This window comes from Callospermophilus lateralis, chromosome 2, assembly GCF_048772815.1.
Source record: "Callospermophilus lateralis isolate mCalLat2 chromosome 2, mCalLat2.hap1, whole genome shotgun sequence".
NCBI classification, from domain to species: domain Eukaryota; kingdom Metazoa; phylum Chordata; class Mammalia; order Rodentia; family Sciuridae; genus Callospermophilus; species Callospermophilus lateralis.
This window is the reverse complement of record NC_135306.1, coordinates 25,679,951-25,692,347: the sequence shown is the minus strand read 5'-3', so window position 1 is coordinate 25,692,347 and position 12,397 is coordinate 25,679,951. Positions and strand designations below refer to the sequence as shown.

At 42.4% G+C, this 12,397-nt stretch overlaps 1 protein-coding gene across 3 annotated transcripts in view; it reads left to right on the top strand.

The window, feature by feature from the left end:
* Positions 1 to 12,397, top strand: part of Znf462 (zinc finger protein 462) — a 131,931-nt gene that overhangs the window by 43,106 nt on the left and 76,428 nt on the right. For all 3 annotated transcript variants that reach the window (XM_076845723.2, XM_076845722.2, XM_076845721.2), the window contains exon 2: positions 11,734 to 11,983. In XM_076845723.2, the coding sequence (XP_076701838.1) occupies positions 11,764 to 11,983 (220 nt within the window). In that variant the 5' untranslated portion in view covers positions 11,734 to 11,763. The remainder of the gene's footprint in view (positions 1 to 11,733; positions 11,984 to 12,397) is intronic.

Sequence of the window (12,397 nt, the reverse complement as noted above, 5' to 3'; positions counted from 1 at the left end):
TTTTGGATAAGGCAGATGCTATTCATCCAGGGAATAGACTTTGAGAACCTCTGCCTTCATGCATGGGGGTAAGTTAGACGTGCAGAATGTCAGTAAACATTGTACATGGAGGAAGAACGTGAACAAATGTGCAAATTGCAGTATCTTCTCACTAGAACGATGGTCGACTTTTGTAAGAGACCTGTATGAAAGTATTTAATAAGTTGATCTCAGATGTTCTGATATTTTTATCAGTTTTTTTTTATGTCTACCAGATGGATATTTAAAAAACCACTAGGAATCAAGACAGATAAATAAAGGATACAATAGTGTGAGTCAATAAAGAAAAATATGCTAAGTTGCAGTTGGTTTGATGGCAGTGTATAGTTTGAATTGAAATTTGCTATCAGCAAGGTTCTGATATCACTGGTGTGAGCCACTTCTAGATGTGCCACAGGGAGGTTGGCTTTCTTGCCAGGCCTCCGTGGGACCGACTGCTCTTTCCCTACCTGTTTTACGTGGAACTGACCCTGATATTTTCAGTTACCCTTAAGGCTTATTCGGCCAGTCTCTTCACTGATTTGTTGGCAGTGCACACTTTCCATAAGAAACAAGACGATGTTTCTCATGGGGTAGATTTGGCAGGCGTAAAGCTACTCCATAACCTTGTTCTCATTCCATGAGGTTGGATTCTGAAGAAAGATAATTCAGTGTTATAGCTCTTGTTTTTCTTTGCATACCTTTGTCAGCAACTTTCAGTCTTCCAAATGTGTTTCCAAAGTATGAACGCACGGCTTGCATACCTAAGAAGCTCTTTGAACAGTCAGACTGCAGACAATGTATTTTGCATCTTTTCAGTTAATCTCCTGAGTGTGAATTCAGGGCAGAGGAGAAATGCGGGGGGGGGGGGTTATTCTGGAATCTGCCTCCCCAGTGAAGAAAGATACTTGTTACTGAGAATATATGGAGACTACGTGAATAGTTGCTGGCAATCTGAATAATACTTAGGGAGTCTCCATACTGCTGAATTCCTTTCTCAGTTTAGAGAATTTGTCACCAGAGAGTGTTCCAGAAGGATAGGCAGGTTGTACTTTTCTTGAGACCTCAGTTTCACTATTTTAAAGATGAAGATGTTGGACCAGCTTGGACTATCTGGTCTTTAAGATCTCCTCTCCAGTGAACATTATGGCCTTATGGGTGATTAACTTTTAGAGTGGGCTCTTCTCTTTGACTTAAGGAGAGCAGCAGTAATATATTGTTTCGATGTTTTCCAGGGGTACTAAGGAGAGAAAACTCCTACCTGAATGTGTTACACTGCCTGCCACTGAAAATGTCTTTACAGTTTTGATGTGTAGGGGGAGAATTGTTCCTCCTCCTTCCAGAATACTTTGCAAACAAAAATGAAAAGGAATTTTGGGGAGGAAAGGTGACCAGATGGTTTCAAGTGGAGACACAGGTGATGTCCCAGGTGTCATATCAGCTGGGGCTGCTTCGTATCGTGATATATTTGTGGGTGGACTGGACCAGTGTAGAGGGATGAGGAGGAAGAGGAAGGTGGCCACTTAAATATCAAGCACAGGTGGGGACTTTCTGGTGTCCTGGTAGTCAGCTAATCACTGTGGTGTGGCTTCCTGAGTTGGGAGTTGTGTAACACTAAGTGTTCATTTTTCTCATCTATTAGAGGCTTTCTGGAATTGCTCAAGTTCCTAAACATTTGTGTGAGTTGATTCCACTGGTCAGTTTCTCCAGGAAGCAGGCATGCATATAGGTAGTCATTCATACCACAGATCTCATTAGGGCCAGACCTGTGCTGGGCTCTGGGGATATAAGAGCAAAGAAGAACACATTATTCGTTCTCTAAAGAGTGATTTTGAGTAGCCTAGGGGCCCATCACTTTGAAAGAAGATAATTTTACACATCGGAGAGAAGAAAATATGCCTTGTGTTTTTTGCAGAGATTTTTAGTTGGAGGCCACTTTTTAAGTGTAGAACTGGACCATTTTTAATGACATTGGCCTTTACTCCCAAAGCCCACAGGATTGTCAATGGCACAAGGGCCTTTCCACTAAAGAAGGATACTCCAAATAGTCATATCCCTTAATCTTGGATTCTTCTTGGAAAAATTTTGGCAAAATTCCAAAACCAGAAAAATAGAAAAACTCATGATATCATTTGGCTGCTAAGATCAATTAGAGCCACAGAGTTGTAAATCTTAGAGCTGGGAGAAAAGGTATCGATTTCCTGGGCCAGAAACTGACCAGCCGGGACCCCAGGAAAGGCTTGTAAAATCAGGTGGATTAGATGCAGAGACTGAAAATACGTAGGGATCACTTGTGAGAGGGTGTCCAGTCTCAGCACCATTGACATTTTGGATAAAAGAATTCTTTCTTAGGAGAGTTTCCCTGTGCATCCTAGAGTGCTTAGCAGTGTCCCTAGCCTCTACCCACTAGATGCTGGCAACACCCTTCCAACTGTGATAGCTAAAACTATCAGCAGATATTGTCAGATATCCCTGTGTTGGGGGTGATGGAAAATTTCCCTGATCACTACTTTGATAATATAGGATTAGTAGAAGAATTCATTTCTCATTACCAGTCTTTTTCTTGTTCTGTGGTCAGTTAGAACTTATCATTCAAAAGCTCTGACTCATTTTTAAAATTTTTTTTTTATTCACTCCTTCATTCATTCAACTCATATTTGCAGAGTACCTATTGGGTACACTGAGTATCCTGTCCCTAGGTCTGTAGATAGTAATGTGAACAAGTCAGACAGACAACCCACTCTTGGGGTACTGTGTTCCAGTGGGAGGGACAGACTACAGAAAAACAAGTGCCATGTCAATAGGAAGGAAACAACGTGTCCTAATATGGTAGAGAGGAACTGTGGGTGTCATTGTGGGAAGGGGGCTCACATTCACCAGAGCAATGGTGACAAATGTGAGAGAGAGTTGTCAGGGGAACCCTCTTGAAAGATAGACCTTTAGAGCCTCGTCTTGAATTTTGAAGGTAGCGAATGGAGATTGGCATTTGTGTGTCTCTGAATAATCATAAAAAGTAAGGGAATGAATTTAATAAGGAAAAAAGTCTTAAAATATGAGAAGGAAACTTGTATAACGGTCTCTTAGACAAAAAGGTTGAACACCCTGGTCTAATCTCTTCATTTAGCAAAGTGATCAAAGTAAGGGCCTCAAAAGAATGGCTCAAGGTAAAGATGGCAGGCAGAGACATCACACCTACTGTCACTTTTTGGTTTCAGTGACCCGAGAACAAATTCTTTAATTGGCTGGATAGGCATTTCTGCATGGCTTTTTTTTGAACAGCCCAAGAGTGAACAAGCTGAAACTCCTAATCTGCTTGGATGAAAGTGGGTGTTTTTTCCTGTCCCACCCCCTGCTGGGGATTGGTCCCAGGGCCTCACATATGCGAGGCAAGTGTTCTACTCTTGAGCTGCATCCTCAGCCCCTAGAGTGGGATTTCTTCATTAAGGATTTATGGGATGTGGGGCTTGGCCAATACCTGAACACTAGTGTTTTCACATGGTGATGAAGTCTACAGTTGTGTTGACAGATAAGTGTCTAAGCTTTTTTTTTTTTCTTTTAAGAATAAACTTACATGGTGAAAGTAGATTGGCGACTGTAAGAAAAAAATTTTCTTAGCTGTTCTTTTTTCAAAATTCTAATTCTTGGGTATCTGCCAGGCCTATACTGTCAGAGTCTATTAATTTATTGAAGCAAGGGTGGGAACACCAATGGATCTGAATAAGCCAGTTGGTTAGTTTGACAGCAGAAAGGACGGCTTTCCAATGGCTTCTGCTACAGGTGGAGGCTAAGAGGAGGGGAAATGCAATCAATCTCCTATTGTAGGAGGACTTGAATGTGTTTGTGGTCTATGTAGACCTAGCCACCATTTGCCTTTCTGGAAAGCAGGCTGCTTAGGACTTTCATCTTGACAGGGTGATGAGATGAAGAGCCACGATTTGGAAAGAGACAGGAAGCCCCCCAGGTGCCAGGCTTAGGTAATCAATATTGTCTGATATAAGGAATTTGACTGGAAGAATCGTTGTACCAGGGCTCACCCTTTTTACCTGCAGACTCTGGTCATTCTCATCTAAAGGAAGTGACTTGTCGGAATTTTTTTTTTTTTAATTAAAAATTTTGTGCTAACGTAGTATATTTTTAATTGGCATATTTATGGAGTACAGTGTGGCATTTCAATGCCTGTAGATAATGTGTGGTGATCATATCGGAGTCATGGCGTATCCAGCATTCTATGTCATTTCTTTGTGTTAGCAACATTTAAAAATCTTCCCTGTAACTATTTGGAAATATTCAATTACATGTCACCCTCAGTAATCCCACTGCACTGTGTAGTATTATAAATCATTCCTCCTAGTGGCTGGTCTCAGCTTGTCTATCACGTACAAGGTGCTGGGTTCAATCCCCACCACCCCCAAAATAATAGTAGTAGTAGTAGTAGTAGCAGTAGTAGTAGCAGTAGTAGTAGCAGTAGTAGTAGCAGTAGTAGTAGAAGTAGTAGTAGTAGTAGTAGTAGTAGTAGTAGTAGTAGTATAATGTTATTTCCCCTGTCCAGTTTCAACCCTATACCCATTAGCCACCCTCCCTGCATCCTTCCCACTCCACACTCTTCCCAGGCTATAATTACTGCTATTCTGTTTTCTTTGAGATCAGCTTCAGCTTTCACATATAAGTTTAAACACATGGTATTTATCTTTCTATGCCTGACTTATCTCACTTAACATCATGTCCTTCTGCTCTGTCCGTGTTGCTGTAAATGGGCTTGTCTGAATTTTTTCGAACAATCCATGAGTGAGCAAGACTCCCAAGAGATTAGACTGGGATTTTTGTGGGCTTTCCCCCAAATAAGAGAAGTTCCTTTGGCAAAACTTTCTCACACCCTCTTAAGTCAGCAGCTGTCCAACGGTTTTCTTCAGCTACTCCTAGAGAGCAAGGTAAGTTGTTGAAAAGTTTTCTGAATCCACCGTAGAATGAAGGCGTGTTGGGTGTGGCTGGAGCTTATGGGCCAGGAGTGGTTTTAGCCAGGAAGGTGCGTCCACCACCTGAGTTGGGTGAGGCTGAGGGCCTGCAGGGAGAGAGCCAGTGTAGTGCTGGCCTCTGTTGAGGTGGAGGAGGCCTCTTTCTGCAGCTTCTGCTTACTGTGCGTCTTAATCAGTTCTGTAATGAAGACCCAGCAGCATATCTGCAACTTCCCTTTAATTTTACAATTTTTATAATGAGAGTCCTTGTAGTGTGGAAAGTGCCTGTGGAAACCCAGCCAGCATTCTGAAGAGTCTATAAAGGAACACCGTGATTTTCTGTCTCTGTCGTTGGGGTGAGGTTTGGCTCTTAAGGAGAGAAGTCAGTTATCTCTGGCTCTCAATGCTCGGGCAAGAGTGGCTTCAAAGTTTCCAAGGAACTTCCTGGTGAACTCATGGCATTTCAGAGAATTCCTCTGGACTTATCGTGTCTCATTTATTCATTCCACACCGACTGATTTCCCATTATTTGAAAGAACATCATGAGCTGGACTCTCATTTGTCATGGTTGCGTTTTGAGAATTTTGCTGTGGGAGAGGAGTCTTCGTTCTGTCTAACCCACATCTTGAGAACGTCGTCCAGACACTTCTCAGAATTAGAGTTATCTGGTGAACTGCAGGTTCCCCTTTATAGACAATGAGGTCTGAAGCCACCGAGATACCACCCTGCTTCCTCCCTTTCTTTTCTTGTCCCTTCTCTCCTTTTATCTCCTTGCTCAAATCACACGCTTCCTTTTCTAAGGACGGGAGAGCTGGCAGACTGCCTACTGGCCTGTTGGCCTCAATTAGCCTTATATCATTGCAAAGGAATGCAGGAATTCTCCAGAAGGTCTGTAGTATCTCTTTCTGTATTAGACTCTCACTACCTGCTTTCATAACAGGTCACTTAGCCAGAATCACTTCTTCCTTGCATATCTGACATTTTCTAGCCACTTGGATTACATCCCTAGATGCTCATCTTATTTTAATGATGATCCCAAAGGTATCTGCTATGAAATATTACTCCAGCGTAATACTTTAATACTTGAAAACTTTTCTTTAGGAGAGCAAACCTAACCTAAGAGATAACCTCAAGACTAGCATCCTTACCTAGAAGGCGACTGGGTTATTAATCTGCAAATTGCTTGCTTCAGACTTTGTGCTGGTATACAAGTCCCCACAGATGGACCAGGCCAGCCATATACAACAGAGACCACTCACATTGGCAGGACTTGGTCTCATGGTATTTCCCTGCTACTATTTAAATTTGGTCTCATATTGGGGGTTACATATGTGATTGCAAATTAATCCTTTCTCTTCTGAAAATTTGGTTTTGAAGAACAGCTGTGTCTCCCTTCTGAATTCCTTAATTATTTATCCTCCCTGATATGTTAAACCTTTCATTAGTGTGGTGAATTGCCAAGTGTACACAGAACTGCTTAGATCATGTAGCAAACAGTATAAACATTTGATAGGACATTTGAAGATACCACATGGTGAGCCAGGATCTATAGTTGTACCAAATGCTGTGGGATCGATGAAGGTAGCTTGCTGTTGCAAGTTCTTTGTTAGTTTATTTTTTTCTTAAACTATAACATGGGGAAGAGTACATGTCATTTGAACTTATTCAGAAAAGGACTGATTCACGCTAGTTCTTGTTAAATTTGTAGTACACAGGCCCATATCTGAGTTAGTCAAGAAATTCTATCTATCTATCTATCTATCTATCTATCTATCTATCTACCTACCTACCTACTTAGATTTTCTATATTGGCATTTATGGATTTGATTTTCTAACTACTGTTCCTGAGATTTTATCTCAGCTTCTCAGTCCAATGCTGTTTACAAAGACACTTTAAATGGTTTTTAAATTGTCAGAACTTCATTTTGGCTGTGACAAGAATAAATGATTAATGGTGTTCTAGAACAACCCTTGTTGCAAAGAATAGCACCCCAACATTCCCAAGTTTGTTAATTAGTGTTTATCCCCCATTTTTTAATCCTTTGGTCCTGGGGCTTGCAATTAGAAATATTAGCTTCCCAATATACCCCACAACTGAGCTTATCATAACAACAGCTTTTGGTCTGTAAATACATTTTTAAGAATGGTCTTTAGGTTCCTGATTTTTCTGTATTTTTGTTTCTGTTCCAACATGTATGCGTGCTGTCACCTGTCCCCAAGTAATTAGTATTTCCATTCACAGGAAAGGAAAGTCAGAAAAGGGCAAACAACAGGTGCTAACTAAAGCCCTTGGTTAGACTGTGTCTGAGGAGAACTGGGGAGCTCAGTGTCTTGTAAATGAAAGTAGGTTTCTGGAGTGGCCAGAGGAAGAGCACCTTATGGTGTATCTGGATCCATTTCTCAAAGGCTTTGAAGGTTATAATTAGTTGCCACTGGATCACGTGGCTGTGGGCTTCTCGGCTTTATTTCTGGTCTGCAGGCCTTCAGTCAGAGAACAGGTTAGATCCAGGCAAGGACTGTGCATTTTAATTTGGTCGCTTCCTGGAGACATTTGGGGTTTTGACTTGAGGACCACGTTCTGCTCTTGGCCATCAAGCTCAAAGAGAGAGCAGTGCTTGCCAAGCTGACCTGGACAAGGCTGGACGGTGGCAGGCTTGCCAGAAGGCTGGGAAACGTCAAGGACGCCTCCCCTCTCCAGTTACATCTGAGCAGTGAGTTGGAAGGACACAGGATCAGGCTGCAGTAGTCTGCTTTCTTCTTTCCAGGTGAAAAATGGAGGCACATGCACCTCTGGAATTCTGAGCACAGATGGTGGGCGGACAGCTGGTACCAATGGAAGCTGGTGTTCTTGAGACCGAGAAAGATCAGCCTGTGTCCATCGTGTCCCTGTCCCCATTCTAGTGTGTACATCCCACATCTTTAATGGGGATCTCTAGAGGCTCTCTAATGTCTTCAGGTGTTTGTCAAAATGGATGACTGATTCTGGAGTTTCCCATCAAAACTCCACATTTTGAAATTTGCAAATCATAAGTAGAAACCAAACAAACCAGCCACCCAAAATAAGAAGTTTGAAGAACAACAAATAATTAGGATTGTCTAGTGTTTTCATGTCAGGAGGACCAGTCACATCAGGTGTCGGCTGTTGGAGAATGAATCTGGATTCACTTTGCAGGCATCCAGCAGGGGTGGTGTTTAAAGATGGATGCTCCTAAAGGAAGCCTGTTTGACCTTCAGGGGCCTGGAGGTCTTGCATTGGGAGTCGGAGGTAGAGGGGGGTGCTTGTTGGATTTGTAGATTGATCTCATGACCTTCCAAATAGTGTTTCTTTTCCTTTAGTTCAGAAAGCTTCCTTTTCTGCTTTTTGATTTTTCTGATTTGGTGAGAAAAAAAAATATTGCTAATCTCATAATCGCAGTGTTATAAAGTGAAGTAGGTGGATTTGAGGTCAAGGCTTTTAAGTTGGAATCATAATTCTGTAGCCTCTTAGGCTAGCCCCTTAAGGGTCACCACTCTTCTGAGTTGATGGAATCGTCACATGCACGGGGCTTCACTTCTCATCTTTTTTTTCTAGAAGATCACCATCTGCTGCAAAAAAAGCCCATATTCTGGTTGATAGATGGGCAGGTCATCCCCAGGTCCAGCTTTCTTTGTCTGTCCTTCGTTCCTCATTTCTTCTCCTACTCTTGCCTTTTGCTCGAGTGTACATCTACCATCTCATAAACATATCAAGTTTCTGTTTCTTTGATTGTTTGGGCCATGCCAGCAATTTCTGTTTGCTTCTTCTGTCAGCATCTTCAGGAGAAATGTGTACACAAAGGCAAAGAGGCTTTCAAAGTAGGCTGCATCCTCATTTCCGTCTTGGTGCAGACATCAAATTGAAGGCCATTCGGCTCTACCTGCCGCCAGTTCTCTCAGCAGCCTGGAGATTAACCTCTTCTAAGGCTCTGAGCTATTTTTGAGGTCGGGACTGCAACAACATTAAAGCTAGAACCCATTAGAAAATCACTTTCATCATCTCTTCTTTTTCCAAATCAGTGGCCCTTTTTTTCTGATCTCATTACCCTTTAATCTCCTTTGTAGCAGAACAAGGAGACTGTTGGTTTGTGTTTGTAGCCAGTGAGGTTAGCATCCTTGATAACAGCTTCAGAAGACACCAAGATATTAAGAGAGCTGCACCAAGAGAGATGAATTCCATCTCCGGGTGGATGACTTAATGCTGTAGGTGCGGTGCTTTCCTTGTGCGGAGCCGTCATTTTTGTTGATGTTGTGCAAAGCGGGCTCAAACTTTCCAAAAGACACACAGCAGAAAGCCTTTTGTTGCATTATTTCTAAAGGCTTGAAGTTTTGAAGGGAAGAGATTTTGTTTTCCTCTCCGCTACACAATGGAGCTTTCAGAGAACCTCTTTTAAAAGGAATAGCTACAGCCTTTGTGTTGAAGGGTGTGTCTGTTGGCAGGGTCTGCTGATGCAGACAGACTGGCTGGTGATTAACAAAGGTCATTAGACTTTGGAATCTGGCAAGCCCCATTGGATGCTATGTCTTCTGTGCCTGGAAGGACGACTCCCAAGAAGCCAAGGCGTTGTGGAGGTCCCCCCCCCCCCCAGGGTCCCCCCAGACCCTGCTGTAGAAGAGGGTCTGGTCCTGGGTCGTCCTGTTCTAGCCCGTGCTCAGCTAGGACTCACAAGCCAGCATATCAATCATGGAATAAAAGAACCTTTGGAGATCTTGGTGAATGACATTTGAGGAGGAGAAAGGTGCTGCTTTTCGGAAAGAAATGAAAACAGTTCATTCTTTGTTGGGAAGAGAAGAGCAGAGGAGGAGCCCAGCCTGCCCTCGTAGCATTCACTGGTGATTGTCAGCCTAGCAGGATCCAGAAGCCATGTTGTGCACGGAGGAGAAGCTCTGAGCTAAAATGGCTGCTTCTAAAGCTCAGAGGACTAGGGCAGCTTAGTGAGTCTTAGAGCTCCAGTGACGCAGGAGCTCCTATCTCTTGAAAGTGTGATAAACACATTCAGCAGAGCTGTGGCTTGTTTGGCTGAGATGAAAGGACTAAGCCGGGGGGATGGGGAGTGCGCCCTGGATGATCTGCTTTTTTCTGTGAAGTGTTCTAAATGCAGGAGTTGTCCGCACCATGGAAAAATTTGTTTTCAGGTCTAATGGACTGTGCAAAGGAGAAGTGGGGTGGGGCCTCTGACTGCTGTAATTTGATCCAGAGCTGATAGCAACCTCTTCCACACAATTTGGGTTGGTGCTTAGACATAAAAGCTTGTGGATCTGGAATATTGAGACTTAGTTAGCTGAAAAGACTCTGGTGCACAGTTCAATGTTTATTGAAAAAGGATAAATGGCTGGGTGAAAGAAGAGGAGGTAAATATCTGCGTCTCACTCTGCAAGCTCAGTGTGTCCAAAGCTGGACTTTGCCAGAAGTTATTTTAGCAGGCTATCAGGAGGAGCATTCTTTCAGAGAAAATCCTCATGCGACGGCTCCTTGTACTACATTGACATATTATTACTGGGCTTTGTTCCTCCTGCAGAAATCATTTATCTTTTATAAGAAAAGTAACAGAAAAAAAATTGCATCATAAAATAGATTTGGCTTCAGCTTTAGTTCTTGGACATCTGGTTCTAGATTACAATGACTCCGTAGAGTTTGTGAGCTTAATGACATAACTCATTAAGATGATAACAGGCTATCTCGAGGTAGGATATAGATTTGGATAGGCAGGATGACACCTTTGTAATACATTTTTTGACTTCTTGAGAGTGGGACTCTCCATTGAGTTAGTATGAAGTTTTCTGTACACTTCAGTCCTATCGAAACTAGCAGAGAAGGTGGCTGGGCAGGTTTTGCTTTATTCCACACCAGGTTCACAGCTTTTGCATCCAAGTATGCACTTCACATTTGTAAAGGAGAGAAGAGGAAATAGACAAAATCAGGACTTAGGAAGCCCTTCTCCAAAACTGCAAGCTTCTCTTGTCTTAATGTCGATCGAGTTGCCAAGGTGCAACTTTAAACTAGAAACTGGATTGTCATCTAAAGCCGGTTGTTTGAAAACCCCATGAGAAATATTTTATGACCTAATTAGATTGGAGTAGCTGTCAGGTTTTAATTGGTAGGTGGCAAAAGAGCAAATAACCGTTTAACTCATGGACGAGGAAAAAAAAAAAACTAAACTATTTGGCAAACAGGTGGGCCCCAATATCAGTGAGGATATTAAAATAGTACAAATGAGAATAGAATCCACCACTCCCAAGATTTCAATACTGTTCCACCGTTTTGTGATAAAACACCCATGTAATAACATTAAAACGGCTTGTGGAGATTGAGATTTGCCCTTTCTCCCGTGTGGACAGCCTCCGGTACTTCTAAGAAGACTCTAGTTCCAAAAGAAAAATCAGTCTGAGGCAGAACCAAAGTCAATATTAAGTTACCAAGAAATTTGAATTTAGTGGAGACATTCGGAAACTGCTAAAACTTGTGAAGTATTAAGGGTTTCCTTGACAAATGACATTTGAAGATCTATCAAACCCCCCAAAACGTTTATCTGGGTTTTCTTTTCTTCTTTGAAGTTATGAAGTCAAGGACATCGTCTCTATTATGTCTGATTGCCTGTCTTTGGCCAGGGTTCCGGCTGGCAAAGCTGAATAAGAACAACGTACTGATGATATTGGAATTTTCTCCATGAACAGCCGTGTGGCCCCCTCGGCTTGAGGTATGGGGTTGGTGCATTCCTTACAATGCTTTCTTCTGACTTCTCTGCAGGTTCCTAATGTGAGAGAGTAGACCCGGATCATGGAGGTGCTTCAGTGTGATGGCTGTGATTTCAGAGCCCCATCTTATGAAGATCTCAAGGCACACATTCAGGATGTCCACACAGCATTTCTGCAGCCAACTGATGTTGCTGAGGACAATGACGATGAGCCACGATCCGGGTCCATGAATGCCAGTAATCAGACGGAGGTGGAGTTTTCTTCTATAAAGGATGAGTTTGCGATTGCCGAGGATTTATCAGGTAACTCTATACTAAACTCAGCATATCTGGTGTATTCTAATTGCTCTCATTTATTTTTAGCCTGCAGCCAGAGTTCTGGATATGTGTGGCTTCTGTGGAGTTTCTTGCTCTTTGGCTTGTGCATCATTTTTCTCTCTAGAGGGGCCTAGGTTTTTGTCCTTCTAGCTTCCTCCTGTCTCCTACTCTTTAGTTTTGAGAACAAAAGTTTTAGAATTAAATATCGTAGTTTATGAAATTGGTACTTTTCTAGCTCTGTGGCTCATTTCTGGATGAAGAGAGGGTGGTAACTAGAGCCGTTCACTGCATCTTCATCAGGGAGAAGGGGCCATGCATGTCTGTTCGTTAGTGCTCTGTGAAATCTCTTCATGAAAGCATCTTGAGGCACAAGGCCTTCCAAATATGATGTTTATTAAT